General features: G+C 40.6%; 1 protein-coding gene across 1 annotated transcript; it reads left to right on the top strand.

Annotated features, from left to right (window-relative positions):
• The first annotated feature begins 575 nt into the window (after positions 1 to 575).
• Positions 576 to 10,699, top strand: stx12 (syntaxin 12). Its single transcript, XM_017686560.2, has 11 exons — positions 576 to 716; positions 995 to 1,106; positions 2,916 to 3,100; positions 4,921 to 4,990; positions 5,149 to 5,248; positions 5,997 to 6,134; positions 6,285 to 6,328; positions 6,940 to 7,042; positions 7,489 to 7,561; positions 9,531 to 9,613; positions 9,774 to 10,699. Exons 3-11 carry the CDS (start codon positions 3,004 to 3,006, stop codon positions 9,864 to 9,866), a joined length of 801 nt encoding a protein of 266 aa, XP_017542049.1. The 5' UTR covers positions 576 to 716; positions 995 to 1,106; positions 2,916 to 3,003; the 3' UTR covers positions 9,867 to 10,699.
• The last annotated feature ends 4,923 nt before the right edge of the window (positions 10,700 to 15,622 follow it).

Here is a 15,622-nt window from a genome sequence, read left to right as displayed (position 1 = left end):
CTGTGTGTGTGTCTGTCTGTATCTGCCTGCGTGTGTGTCTGTGTGTGTCTGCCTGTATGTGTGTGTGTCTGTCTGTATGTATCTGCGTTTGTATCTGTGTGTGTGTGTGTGTGTGTGTGTGTGTGTGTATCTGTCTGTATTTGTGTGTGTATGTATCTGTCTGTATTTGTGTGTGTGTGTATCTGCGTATTTGTGTTAGGGTGTGTGTCTGTAAATATCTGTGTGTGCCTCTGTGTGTGTGTGTGTGTATCTGTGTGTGTGTGTGTGTCTGTATTTGTGTGTATCTGTCTGTGTATTTGTGGATCTGTCTGTGTGTGTGTGTGTCTGTGTGTATCTGTTTGTCGTCTGTGTGTGTATGTATCTGTCTGTGTGTATTTGTGGGTGTGTGTGTATCTGTGTCTCTATGTATCTGTCGTCTGTGTGTGTTTATCAGTGTGTCTGTCTGTGTATCTGTGTGTGTGTGTGTGTGTGTGTGTGTGTGTGTTTAAAAATGCACTTTTTAATGCAGTTATCCAATAAGAGCTCCTCAGAGTTGAGAGAACCTGCCGTTCCTACAGTACGAGAACCTCCTCCCCGAGTCTGCTCAGCCTTCAGGCCCTCTGTGTGATAAGCTCTCCAGGCTGGAGGATCAGCTGGGGAACACATGAGAGTCACATGGTGCTTCAGTAAGAGATTTTAGGAGAATAGCGGGATCTGGCCGTTTAAAGCGCATATACGTAAGAACAGATCATTTCACTGTGATCGTTTACGCTGCGGATATTTTGGTGCTTTCCTGAATTTAGGTTCTTAATCGGCAGCCACTTACTGGAATTGTCCATTCCACCTTAACGAATATAGGTGAAGTGCTACACCACTTAAGGTGGAACGGATTTTTTTTTATAAGAAGCTAACTTCAGCTTCGCTTTCGTGTTGGTTTGCTGAGTTATGAGTTGTTTCGATGTCTGCTGTCGATTATTAATAAAAGCATTAAAACAAATCGCTGTGTGTCTTTAAGGCTGTGACGCGGCGCGGCGCGGCGAGAAGATCCGGAGGAGCCGATTCGCTGCTCTGACGGAAAAAGCCGAACTTGAGCGGACGTGTTCACGAAGGAGAGGGCCTCGCAACAAGTAAGACTATTCCGCCGAAACGGGAGTTTCTTACGTATAAAGCTCGTTTTACATCCATTACAGATGTAGTTTTACAAGAGCTGAAGACTTTATCTAACGAGGCTCTGGACGTCTGGCTAACAGGCGACATTAGCTAGGTTAGCGTAGCATAGCTTAGCGTAGCTGGGTTTTGTTTAGCACGTCACTTTGACCGAAGGGTGAAGTTGATTAGATCAGATTATTTGAGACTTTCCAGGCTTTTAAACTGTTAATCCAGCTGTAGTTTGCAGTAGCTGCCGTTGTTTAGTTTAGAGTTAGTAGGCAGTCGTTAGCCGGTGCAGCTAAAGCGAAGCTGACGTTTCTTGACGTTTCTTATTCGAATTTCCCGTTCCACCTTAAATAATGCAGCGGTTACATTAGTGTGCCGGAGGCGCCAGACTGAAATTGCTGCACTGTTTAAGGTGGTACGGGAAGTTCGGATAAGAAGCCAACTTTAGCTAGATTTAATGACTACTGCATTAATATTGTAAAACGTTGTTTATCTTATTGCTTTATTGAGCGCCGAGGCACAGAAATCTCTCCGCATATTAAAGAAAAGTCTGGTTCTGCCTGTTTTTACAGTCCTGGTTGGATGTAAACCGGTCAGAGATGTGACTTCACAGTTAGATTAGGTCAGTGTTGGGTTCATCAGTGACTCTTATTCTTCATAACTGTGAAGGTGATGAAAGGAGATGTGCCAAAAAACACACCGGAACTATTTACAACCACAAATATTAAAATGTATAAATAATAATAATGTAATAACAGAACGAATCTGGGATGAGTCTGCAGATCTGAATAGAACAGATAAACGGGTGAGGCCAAACAAACAAACAAACTACAAACATACTCGGAGATCAGTTACTGAAGCACATTAAGCTTTCTTACGTCATTTCCTTTAAAATGAGTGAAAAAACAAAATATATATATATATATATATATATATATATTTGCATTTATGAATATTTTCCTTAAAATGATGGTAGCTTTAATAAACAGATCCACACTGCTGTCTTCTATTGTTGTCCCAGGCATTACATCGTTTACTGGAAAGGTGTTCAGATCTGGAATCTTATTCTGTTCAGAATAGTCCTAAATGAGTGCGTCATTAGACAGGGTGGGCTGCAGTTTCACCGTCATTCTTACAAAAAACACAAGTGTCCTGTTCAAAGGTTAAGTCTCAGAAACTCACTTGAGGGGTGCCATTATTTATCACTTTATAGTGAACGTCCGAAGCTTCGAGGGCCAGAGGAAATGTGAAGTAGCATGCAAGGAATGTAGAAACGGATTTTTAGGGTAGAATCATAAGTGTTTCCAGGTGTTATCATATAATAATTCAGGGCAAAATCCTGCCGTTATTAGTCTGCCAAACCTCAGTGGTAATGCAGACCCTTACATAAATATATTATTACATTATATTACATTATATTCTTATATAGATCCATGATGTCTCAAGAATAGTTTTTCTGCATTGTTGTATTGACCTGCAATGTAAATAATATCCAAACGAACATGGCGTTTTACTGTGACCACAGCTACTTTCCACAGCTGTGAAGCGGTCAGTTTAAATAATTCTGATAAGGCGACTGTGACAGCAGGCATACCGGCTAAAGCTAGGTCAGCGTTTTGTTTCTCAAAACCGTCTGATTTCAAAGTGAGTGTGTGAACCAGCTTGTCAAACTCAGCTTCACAGCTTCTGTCCTGACCCGAGATGCCCCAAGAGTGGGGTTTTGTCCCGGAAATCTGCTCTGTCACTTCTGAGGTGTTTGTTAAAGCAGATCTGTTTCCCAGCTTTTACAGACTCCAGCGGACTTCCTGCTCCAGCCCTCCTCCACGTTCTGCTCAGGAATTCATCCAGGACTGAAAGAAACGAGCAGCCATGTCGTATGGAAAGGCAGACTATCGTTCTCCGCCGCGGGACTTCAGCAGTCTCATTCAGACGTGTAGCTCTAACATCCAGAAGATCACGCAGAACAGTGAGTTTCAGTCTCGACTTTTTGGAGTAAAACAGCCAAACTGCCCTGTTCCTCATGATTGATTTCAGCTGCACTCAGTCGCTGTAAATCAGTTGTTCATGTTAAGTAAGTACACCCAGGACATATTTGTTTTTGGAAAAATCATAGCACACAGGTTTGGGTGGTTTGGGTGGTACTTCAGGTTGCAGAAAATTCTCTATTCTGGTCCTGCTGGATTTGAGTGCATCATTAAGTAGAGTTTGCTCTGGTATTGTCATAGATTGAAAAGTTGGTTTAGACAGACAAGCCATCACCTGGTTTAGGTCTCACCTGACTGGTCTCTATCAGTTTGTCAGTGTAAATGGGATTTTTTGAACATAGACTGCAATATGGTGTCCCACAGGGCTCTGTTGTTAGGACCCTTACTATTAATCTTTTATTTACAATTTATTTACATCATCTGTAAACATAACATGGACTTTCTCATTTACGCTGATGATATTTAAATTTTGACAAAACAGAACTGTTGTTATTGGGTTCTAAGCTTGAAATAAAGTTGTAGTTTTTATTCTTGAACTTAATGGTTCTTAAGTGCAGCCAGAAGCTACAGTTAAAGACTTTGTTGTACACTTGATGCTTAATCCTTTGGGTTCTGTATTAGTAATGTCTCCTTTTTTTATGCAGGATGTATATAATAAGATGCATGTATTACTGCAGGATGCACAGAGTTTATAAATGAGTTTATGCTTCCGTATCTCTTAGATTCTGTACTGCTTTAAATTTCTACCCAAACTGAACTTCAGAATGAGCCCGATTTGTTGGGGGAACCGTGAATCTGGCAACCCTGAGTGACAGGAAAAATCTGTTTTTTTTTTTTCTGACAGAACGAAACAAATGACTTATAATAGAAAGCCTTGCGAAGTAAAACTGCATGAAGCCACTCGGCGTGGGGGCAGAACTGAACATGTTCGTGATGCTTCATGCATGTGGCACACGCACAGTAATACACTCGTTTTGTGAGCAGCTGCACTAAGAGGCGCAGATTTGTTGAGTTGTAAGCGTTGAGGGCCAAAGGGGATGTGAAGTAGCATGTAAGGAATTTAGAAACTGATTTTTAGAGTAGGATCATAACAGACTTTCCAGGTGTTTGTAGTGGACATGATTCAGGGCAAAACCCTGCTGTTATTAGTCTGCCGAACCTCAGTGCTAATGCAGACCCTTACGTAAATCTATTATTATATTATATTATAATATTCTTATATAGATCCATGATGTCTCAAGAATAGTTTTTCTGCCTTGTTGTATTGACCTGCAATGTAAATAATATCCAAATGAACATGGAGTTTTACTGTGACCGCTTCACAGCTGTGGAAAATAGTTGAGATTGATCAAAAACAAGTTTTGTTGAGTTATTAAGAATCATTTAAGCTGTTCGTGCTCATGTGTAGTCTTGGTGGCGGTGCTGTTTGTGGAGGAAGCCCAGAAGGAGGAAGAGATGTAATGAACTCTAAATGCTTGAAGGCCTTGACTGAAAAGGGACGAATAAAGTCAGAACAGATTTGAGATGCTGGTGAGATGTTTCTCCTTTCAAAGGGAGGCGCTGTCTGTCATTTTTATTTTAGAGGCCAAAATTTGTTTCCAGTCAGCAATCAGAAAAAACACAACCGTTGCCTCTCGTATAAAATTCACACACATTTAAAATGAAATAATCAGAAATACTTTGATATTCCTTGGGTTTATTTATGTTCTACTTTAGGACAATTCCTGCTTTACTGAATATTCACTGTTCACTCACTTTAAACTGTTTCTGTTCTCATTCTGACTGTGTGTCTCTGCTTTAGCTGCTCAGATTAAAAGCATGGTGAACCAGCTGGGGACCAAACAAGACACCAGTGAACTGCAGGATAAACTGTAAGTGTTTATATCTGAACTGATTTGAGACTTTTTGATCTTCCCCTTCTTAAAATATGGATGTTTTTCTCTATCGTATATTTTTGTTTTTCTGTGTTATGTTTTATTGAAATGTCTTGTAGTAATTTCATACTTTTAAAACACTCCTTTCTTCTCAGTCAGCAGGTGCAGCACTACACTAATCAGCTGGCCAAAGAGACCAACAAACTTCTGAAAGATCTGGGGGCTCTTCCTCTGCCTCATTCTCCCTCTGAGCAGGTGTGTTTGTATATCTGTGTCTATGTATGTGGGCTCTGAGACAGTGAACAGTCTGTGTGTGTGTGTGTGTGTGTGTGTGTGTGTGTATATGCATGCATATGCATGCACGTGCTCTGTTGTAAGTACATTGGCACAATATGGTTGCCACTTTGCCACTTTTGATTTTCATTTGTTCTGTATTGTTTGTTTTGATGTTTCCTTGTTGGCTGAGGAATTTTCCATCATATCCGCGGCCGAGAGTGATTTTCACCTGTGGCTCAGCGGCTTCTTGTGCCGTTTGGGTGCTGCTACATTGCAGCTATGATGCAGCCTGTACCGGCTGCTTGAGTGATGCTGTTTTGCGGCTGTGAGGCTGCCTGGTGGCGTTCGGCTCTTCGAGGCTTCCCAGGCCAGCTGTCTGTGCGATACACCATAGTTGCGGTGTGAGACTTTCCCTGCAGCTAAGGACTCTTTCTGGGTTAAGTGGCTCTATATTGTGTGCGTGCGTGCGTGCGTGTGCGTGCGTGTGCGTGTGCGTGCGTGTGCGTGCGTGCGGTGTTATGTAGTTTGTTTCTGATTGTGAAGCATCTCTGAGTATGTGAAAGGTGCTCTGTAAATAAGTGATGATGAACTGTAGCTTTACGATTCTTTGCTCACACTCTGTTTAGACGTCTGAGTCTGATGAATATGACAAAGGATAATTATGAATGGGGAGAGTAGAGCTGTGAAAGTGACCTGAACCCCTCATAGCTGACCTTCTCCTTTGCAGAGACAGCAGAAGATCCAGAAAGACCGCCTGATGAACGATTTCTCCGCTGCTCTGAACAACTTCCAGGCAGTTCAGCGTCGTGCGGCAGAGAAAGAGAAGGAGTCTGTCGCCCGAGCAAGAGCCGGCTCTCGACTCTCTGTAAGGAACCGAGCACATGTTCTCCATACACATGAGCAGAAGCTGTGTTTACGTTTAGTGGATGGAGGAAGTTGTTGTTTTTTTTTTTTTTTTAAATGTAATTTTGATCCTATTTTTAACACGTTTTGTTTGACTCATGTTAAACTGCAGGTTGAAGATGGAGGTCGTGAAGAGCAGCTCGTCTCGTTTGATAAGTATGTCAGACCTCATGTTTGCTTATGACAGACTTCCCTTTAAGTAGGCCTGTGCCGAGTGACTGAGTTGCCATGGTAATGGTGTCCAGGGACAGTAAGACACTATTGTTCTTACACATGAACACGACTGAACTGTTAAACATGTTAATGATGTGAAATCCTGCATTAATGCCTTATTTATTGTATCTACGATTGTTGTGTTGAGCTGAGCTGGCTGAGCGCATTCGGTTGTGCAGGCAGATATCAGAACTGCACAAACAAGAAATGCAGCTTTAGAACATCTTCAGAGTCAGACTAAACAGCTTCAGCTGCTCAGACAGAGAAGTTTGTGTAACTTTCATAGTCTAGTTTATTACTAGATTAATTCATGTTTCAAAGCCAAATTAAAGATGACCGCAAAGTACAATCACAACCTTTGCCAAATTCAACTTTTATGTCTTTAACTTCACAAAATTATGAGCTAAAGCAAAATGAAAATAAACAGAACCCCCCCCCCCCCCAAAAAAAAAAAACTCAGTTACCCAAATAAGAGACCATTACTGGCACAGGCCTACCTGCTAACATACCCTGAGTCCAGTCTGCACAATGCTGAGTTTGTGTGTGTGTGTTAGTGATGGTTTTGGTCAGACTCTGACTCAGACAGATGAAGCAGTGATAACGGAGGAGGATTTGGAGCTCATTAAAGAGAGAGAGACCAACATTCGGCAACTGGAGGTCAGAGTTTCACTGTTGAGATTAATTAGTGATATCTGACAGATTTTTATTTTTAAGATATTTATATGAATCTGACTGATATTAATCAGCGATTTTAATCTTGAGTGATAGTTATTTCAAACAGTGGTAATGTGGATAAACTGACTTGCCTCCTGAAGGGGGCGCTTCACATTATTAAAGTGTGTACTGACCTGCACGTAAACAGAATTATAAATGAAGTCTTTCAGTTTTTATAAACATCCTGATACGGGTCTTTTTCAGTTGAGCTGTCGTGTCTGTTTATTCTCTGTAAATTTCCTGTCGTGTTATTTAATGACTTTTTTATTTAATGAAATATCTGGGTTTATTGTTCAGATGAAATTAATGTTCAGATTTTTTTCTGTGTTCTGTTTGCTAGTATTTGAACGCGGTGCTGTTTTTGATGAAGCTCTTTGTTTTGATCGCAGTCAGACATCATGGATGTAAATCAGATATTTAAGGACCTTGCAGTGATGATCCACGATCAGGGGGAGATGATCGGTGAGTTCAGTCACTTTGTGTGCTGTTTAATTAAGTCAAATCTTGTTTTGTTTTCAAAGTCAGTGTCAGCCTTATTCTCATTTCTTCTCATCACAGATTTGTTGAGAGGAACAAAATGCAGCTTCTTGAGAACACAGTGCTGCATTTAACAGAAAACAGCAGACAAGTAGATACAAACTATACAAACGTCGCACAATAAAATATTGAGCTGTTGTGTAATTTCATCATTGCATGGTATTTAAAAGTAGTATTTTAGTAACACAACCACAAAGATGAGTAAAACTGCAGACAGTGTATAGCAGTAGCAGCGGTCATTTAGCCCTGACTCTGGAGATCTGCTGTCCTTCAGAATTTAGTTCAAACCTGCATCTAACGTGATGCCCCTCCCATTCACTGTATAACAATACATCTGATCCAGCCAATCAAAGCCTTCTGAAGAAGTTAACTAGCTGAAGCAGCTGTGACAGATTTTGACAGTTCCACAGGAATGTAGGTCTAAAGGACCAGACTTGGTGACCACAGGTGTACATATTAAAGTGGCTGTGCATATAAAGTGAGTGAGATTAAAGCTTCACAGTAAAGTGTCTGAGTGCTGAAGTTAATGTGCAGCAGATAAAGTGAGCAGTAAGTCTGAAGTCCGTCAGGTAGATCCGTTCAGCTGTCTGACTGTGGGAAGAAACTGTTCATGAGGTGGGAGGGCTTGCCCTGGCACACCGTAGTCTTCTTCCAGGTGGTAATGGAGTAAACGGTGTGAAGGATGATTGTGGGATCCTTCCTGATTCTGCACACTTTTTTTTTTAACACTCTTTAGAGTTGATGTTCTTAATGGCTGGGAACCTTTACTCGTTGATGGACTGGGCCATCGTCACTGTGTTCACTACTCGCTACAGAGCTTCTCTGTCCACGTAGAAGTGATGCTCTCTGTGATACCAGACAGTGATGCCAAAATAGCCAAAAAAAAAATACATTTTTATAGATCTTTTAAAGATGCTGACGCAACGTGTTAAATATCCAGAGTGCATGCCGTCCAGGCAGTGTCCGTATTTGCTAGATCTTTGTTGCAGTACTAACTCATCAGCAGAGTATCAGTGAAGTTCAGTGACCATCTGTTTAAGGCTGTGGTATGAAGGATTGCCGTACCGCAGGTTTTTGAATGTTTGTGGTGTTTTTTTAAATTTTTTTTTTAATGTATTTATTTTTTCATGGTGCCACAGATTGACCGTGGGATTGAGGTCAGGAATTTGAGTGTTCCTGATGTCCCCTTGCACTTTCGGAGCTGCTTTCTGAGTGTTTAGGATAGGATAAAGTTTCTTCCCAACTTCAGTTTCCTATCAGACTAAAGCAACTTCTCTTACAGTGTTTCCCTCAATTTTCCTCTATCCACTCTGCTTCTGCAGTTGGTATAATGTAACGGGTAACACCTCCGCCCTCTATGTTCACCTACCTGTGTAAAAACGATTAGATTGCAAGTCTCTCTGAATACGAGCGTCTGCAAAATGCTGTAAATGCAAATGCTTCAGTGTTAGCATGGCGCCCCCTGCTGATCAGGCACAGTGCTCCATAATTCACTGATGAAGTTTGGCTCACAAATCTGTTGTTTTAAAATTATTTTAAGGGTTTTTAATGTCTGACTGATATTTTCTGTTTCGTAATGTTTGTATTTGTGCAACTTTCTCTTAATTCTGTATTAAGTTTTATTAATATTGATCTTTGAACCTTTCATTGAGGTTCACAATTGAATGATAACCGCAGTCAGATGTTCAGGTGTCTTTCTTTTTTAATATGTGAAGGTGTTTTTAAATTTAGTTAAATATAAAAATCTGCAGTCATGTTAAAGCATCATTAGAAATTCTGAAAGTTTCTGATGTTGGAAGCTGAGTACTTTAGCAGTAACTGCATCTATAACTGCACAGGTGAATGAGATTTTGTCAATGTTTCTTTAAAAGCATGTAAATGTGTGTGACTACAGACAGTATCGAGGCCAATGTGGAGAGTGCGGAGGTGCATGTGGAGAGAGGAACCGAGCAGCTCCAGAGAGCAGCGTATTATCAGGTAACACAGTCAAGTCTAACAGGAGGAATTTGAAGCGATGCAGTGGAAGTGTGGAGCGCTTCATCTGTATTTAATAATAAGGATCTCTCACTGTCTGGTGGTGGTGGTGGTTGTTGTTTTTTGATTTTTATAATTTGATGTATTAAATTCTCCTCCTCAGCAAAAGTCCCGTAAGAAGATGTGCATCTTGGCCTTGGTGCTCTCCATAGCGATCACTGTCCTTGGCATCATCATCTGGCTGGCTTCCAAATGAGGAGAAACATCTGCTTTTTTTCTTTTCTCTTTTTGCTTTTCATGTCTTTATTTATTTGTTCCCTCTCCACACTGAGGCACATCCTGAGGGGTTAGAGGTGTCAGTGCTTCCTTCCTGCAAGTGTTCAGAGACAGACGGAGCAGTGCTAATGACTCTGATAGAAACACGGATTTCTGACATTCCCATAGAAACTCTGGTTAGATTCTGTCTGCGTTAAAGTCAGGAAGAAGATGAGTGTGAAGGGATTTGCTTTCAGACAGTAAAATGATTTAATTAATAATTCTAATGTTTTGTTTTCTTCCCTGTTCTATATTTACTGCACTAACACTAACGTCAGTATCAGGAAAATGATTTTTTAAGGATTGCTTTGAAGTTGAAGTCTGTCACCATGGAGACGGGATAGAAGTGTTTCTTCCCGTTGTAAAGCTCTTTGGGCTGTTAGATTTTGAGTGTTGTAAAATGTGTACTTCTTCATTTCAGAGCTAGTAACACTCCTAAAAGATGGACTCACATATTGAGATGAGCTTCAAAAACAAAAGTGTTTTTTCTTCGAGTGTGAAAGTGTCAGCAGTGTTGCTGTACAGCGGCGGTGATGACGACTGACGAGTCCTCGGTTCTGTTTCTTTACCATTTATCCTGTAAACTCTTCTATATTGTGATCAAGGCTGTAAATGTGCTGTAAAAGCTCTGCAGGTATAAACAATATGGATCTGTTTAACTGTACACAGATGAAGAACCATAAAAACGCACCCTCACTTTTAAAGTAAGCAGAATTGTCTTTGTTTTCTTTTTTTAAACACTGAGAACAGAAGTAAAGAAACATCTCAAACGCGTCTTTCTGTGTGTATATTGTGCATTTGTGGCTGATGTGACTTTACAGTAGAAAACAATGTTTTATTTGTGTAGCGAATGTCGGTTCTGGTTGAAAAGGCCTGAAAAGGTTGTTAGATCGCTCTATAGTTAAATTAAGGGACCCTTATTAGTCCCACAATGGGGAAATTTCACCTCCGCATTTAACCCATCCTTGCAGTGAAACACCACATACACTCTAGTGAGCGCGCACACACACACACTAGGGGGCAGTGAGCACACTTGCCCGGAGCAGTGGGCAGCCCTATCCACAGCGCCCGGGGAGCAGTTGGGGGTTAGGCGTCTTGCTCAAGGACACCTCAGTCATGTGCTGGTGACTCTGGGGATCGAACCGGCGACCTTCTGATCACAAGGCTGGATCCCTAACCTCCAGCCCACGACTGCCCTATTTACTATAGTGTAATAACCCCTAAAATTTAAGATGTAAAAGTTGGTTCTAGAGACTAGATCACCTTCTGTCTTTTCCGAAATTTTGTAAAGCTGCTTTGTGACAACATCCATTGTAAAAAGCGCTATACAAATAAATTTGATTTGATTTGACTTCTTGGAATTCATATAATGGGCTGCAAAAGCAAACTTAAACTTAAACTTTAATTAATTCCAGCTTGATTTGTGAAGTTCAGGAAACATGGAGGTATATGTAACTTTGGAAAATCATCTAACTTTGAATATGAGGCATTTCAGCAGGTGGCGTTAGAGAGTTCAAATCAGGAAGGGGAGGAAGAGGAGACAGGAAGAGGAAGAGACAGGAAGACGCTATGCTGTAGTAACGCAGACCTCAACACGAACCTCGGCAATATTGAGCAAGGCAGCAAGTCAGTAATCTATAAACCACATGGATTAGTTTTCTTAGCCAACACAGTTATAAAACAACTTTAAAAGCTATAAAATTTATATTAATAAGTTACTCACTACCGGAAGTACACTGGAGGACGGTGAAGAAGATCTGGACAGTCTGCAAGCTTACATCGACGAGTGTTTCGACCGAGTCGTAATGGGAAAACCAACCAACACTCCGTCCAGCAGCAAAGGAGCTCCATCCACCAAGAGGAGTCGCCCAGAAGATTCACCAGGGGCTTCTTCTCAGTCCAGCGAAGTGGCGGACATTTTGGAGTCCATTGATAAGAAGCTGTCCAGTTTCGACGCTCGCCTCTCCATTTTGGAAATTCTTCACAAGGAGTTTCAGGCTCTCCGGGAGTCGGTAGAGTTCAGCCAACAGCAGGTGGAAGCACTGGCTGTGGAGAACGCCGCTCTCAGAGAGTCGGTGAATTCCCTCACCAAGGGAATGACCCGGCTCTCGGAGGAGAATAAAAAAATCAGGGAAACCGTCACCGCGCTCCAGGCCCGCAGCATGAGGGACAACCTCGTGTTTTCGGGTCTACCGGAGAAATCGAAGGAAAACCCGGAAACGACAGTGAAGGAGTTTTTGCAATCCTACCTGAAGCTCCCGGCAGACACTGTTAAAACCATCAACTTCGATCGTGTCCACCGAATAGGAGCTAAGCGACCCGGGGCACACAGACCCAGACCAATCGTAGCCAAATTCGAACGTTTCAAGCAGAAAGAGCTGGTGAAGAGCCGCGGACGGGAGCTGAGAGGAACGGACTTCAGCGTCAACGATCAGTTTCCTAAAGAGATCCTGGAGCGACGCAAAATCCTGTTCCCTCTCCGGAAAAAACATATTCAAGAAGGTTCACGAGCTATCATCGCAGTGGACAAACTCTATATAAACGGACAGCTCTATCGCGACCAGGAAACCACGCCATGGCTATACTGATCAGGTGACCTGTGTATACAAACGCCTTTTTTCTCTATCTTCTTTGTTTTTCTTTTTTACATGTCTGTATATAACAATTAATGCCGGTTCAGACAGCATAGTGGACTTTATGTTAAGTAATTATTATTATTTTTATTTTATTTTTATTATTATTATTAATTTTTTTTTCTTTTTTTTTTCCCTCATTCTTATGCTATATTTGTCACTTTGGAGCACCCTTTCCTTTTCTTTCTGCATCCAACATGTTTGCTACACAACACACACAATGCTATACAGGACACACAACATGCAATGTACACTCACATACACATCCACACACACACACATTTCAATATGAGCACACTGAGGTTTGTTTCATGGAATGTGCGTGGAGTTGGTTCAAGGGAGAAAAAGGTGAAAATTATTAACCGGTTAAACGACTTACAGGCGGACATTGTGTTCCTACAGGAGACACATGTGTCCAGAACATCTGCACACACACTCTCCTCTTCACAGTTTCCTCATATGTACTCAGCCTGTTACAACTCTAAACAAAGAGGTGTAGCTATATTAATTAACAAAAGGATAAACTTCTCTATTAGAAACACGATATCAGACCCCGAAGGCAGATTTATAATACTTAATCTATATATTCAGAATATAGATTTATGTATTGCCAGTATATATGGACCAAATGTTGATGATCCCTCCTTCTTTCATACCTTCTTCACCTCACTTGCTGATCACTGACACCACAATTGTAATAGGAGGGGACTTCAACCTGGTACTTAATGCAGAGATTGACAGGCTCAGTACAGCAGTGAGTCAAAGGAACTGGCAGTCTGCAGACATTCTTAAACAATACATGAAGGATTTTGGTCTTTGCGATGCTTGGCGCTCACATCACCCCACTCTGAGAGATTATAGTTTTTTCTCACAAGTACATCACTCCCACTCCCGCTTGGATTACTTTTTAGTCAGTAGCTCCATGATGACGGAAATCACAGACACTCAGATACATCCTATCACTATTAGTGATCACGCACCTGTATCTGTGTCTCTGACACAGAAACGAGTTACACCACCAACTAGGAACTGGAGATTTAATACATCATTACTTAAAGAACAAGATTTCATTAATTATTTTAAACGAGAGTGGGCTATATACTTAGAACAAAATAATCTGCCGGAAATATCGCCATGTGTTCTATGGGAAGCAGGAAAGGCAGTAATGCGGGGTAAAATAATTTCTTACTGCGCACATAAGAAAAATAAAGAAAAAACACTTATATTAGAATTGGAACAGAAAATTAAATCTTTAGAAAATGCCTATGCTGCATCACCACAAGAAAATATAATTAACAGCCTGAGGAAACTTAAATTGGAATTAAATGAAATACTTGATAAGAAGACACAATTTATGTTGCAGAGGTTGCGTCTGGAAAACTTTGAACATGGAAATAAATCTGGAAAATTCCTGGCCAATCAGTTAAAACTGAATAAAGAAAAAACAGCTATTCACTCTATTAAAGACTCGGTCGGTAATATTACTCATGACCCACAACAAATAAATAACTCCTTTAAAGACTTTTATGAAGCCTTATACTCATCACAGATTAATCCATCTGATGCTGAAATTGAAGAATTTCTTAATGACATAAATCTTCCTAAATTAATTGAGGATCAGATTACAACTCTTGATTCACCGTTTTCATCATCTGAATTCTATAAGGCAATACAGCACCTTCCAAATAATAAAGCCCCAGGCCCAGACGGTTTCCCAGCAGAATTCTATAAAGAATTTTGGCCTGTGTTAGAACCTACTTTTTTCAGGATGGTGACTCAAATCAAGAATAACCACACAATCTCTCCAAACATGAACTCGGCCAACATTAGCCTGCTTCTTAAACCAGGCAAAGACCCAACACTTCCATCTAGCTATCGCCCAATCTCTCTTATTAATGTAGACCTTAAAATTATTTGCAAAGTTCTCGCAAGAAGATTAGAAAAAATCACTCCATATATTATACATTCGGACCAAACAGGTTTTATCAAGGGCCGGCACTCGGCCGATAACACACGCCGACTAATAAATATAATAGACTACTGTTCCATTAACAAATTAGAAAAAATAGTAGTCTCTTTAGATGCAGAGAAAGCATTCGACAGGGTAAATTGGAAATTTTTGTTAGCAGTTCTACATAAATTTGGATTTGGCCCATCCTTTATAAACTGGATCGAAACATTATACAGCTCTCCAAATGCACGGGTTAGGACAAATGATCTTATTTCACAAAGCTTCAGTCTGCAGAGGGGAACTAGACAAGGTTGCCCACTCTCTCCCTCAATGTTTATCATCTTCATTGAGCCACTAGCAGCAAAAATCCGACAGAATGTAAACATCAAAGGAATCCAAACAGAAAATACAGACCATAAAATAAGCCTTTATGCTGATGATGTATTACTTTTCCTCGGGAACTCACAAACCGCTCTTCTAAAGACAATCACACTTATAGATAAGTTCTCATCTGTATCAGATTACTCCATTAATTGGAGTAAATCAACAGTTTTGCCTCTGAATTGTAAATTTCAGAACATCATAACTACATCACTACAGTCGGGCAACATTAGATATCTAGGTATACATTTTTCTCCCAGGCTGTTAGATCTGGTACGACTGAACCATATTCCTCTACTAAAAACAATAGAGGACGATCTCACACGTTGGAACTCTCTACCTATATCTCTCATGGGGAGAGTTGCCACAATAAAAATGATGATTCTGCCTAAAGTAAATTATCTGTTCTTAATGATCCCTAATAAACCTTCTATTGCTTGGTTTAAGTCGCTAGACTCAATATATTCTAAATTTTTATGGAAAAGTAAAACATCTAGAATAAGCTTGAAGACTTTACAAAAGCTAAAATGCAGCGGTGGTCTAGAACTACCAAATTTTTATCACTATTTTTTAGCCAATAGACTACAGTATGTTTCAAGGTGGATGAAATCAAACCGCTCAGACAGTCCATGGCTGGATCTGGAACAAACACTCTGTGGGAAATTGAAAATATCTGACTTACCTCTCATTAGCTCCAGCATTAAACATTACAATTGCTTTAAAAGCCTTACA

This window comes from Pygocentrus nattereri, chromosome 1, assembly GCF_015220715.1.
Source record: "Pygocentrus nattereri isolate fPygNat1 chromosome 1, fPygNat1.pri, whole genome shotgun sequence".
NCBI lineage: Eukaryota > Metazoa > Chordata > Actinopteri > Characiformes > Serrasalmidae > Pygocentrus > Pygocentrus nattereri.
The sequence above is the reverse complement of the archived record's forward strand: the minus strand, read 5'-3'. Positions and strand labels throughout refer to the sequence as shown.

Coding starts and splice junctions, on each gene's coding strand:
- stx12 (XM_017686560.2), top strand. CDS start 3,004: ATGTCGTATGGAAAGGCAGACTATCGTTCTCCGCCGCGGGACTTCAGC. Junction 6,135..6,284: donor GAGCCGGCTCTCGACTCTCT/GTAAGGAACCGA, acceptor GTTAAACTGCAG/GTTGAAGATGGAGGTCGTGA. Junction 9,614..9,773: donor AGAGAGCAGCGTATTATCAG/GTAACACAGTCA, acceptor TCTCCTCCTCAG/CAAAAGTCCCGTAAGAAGAT.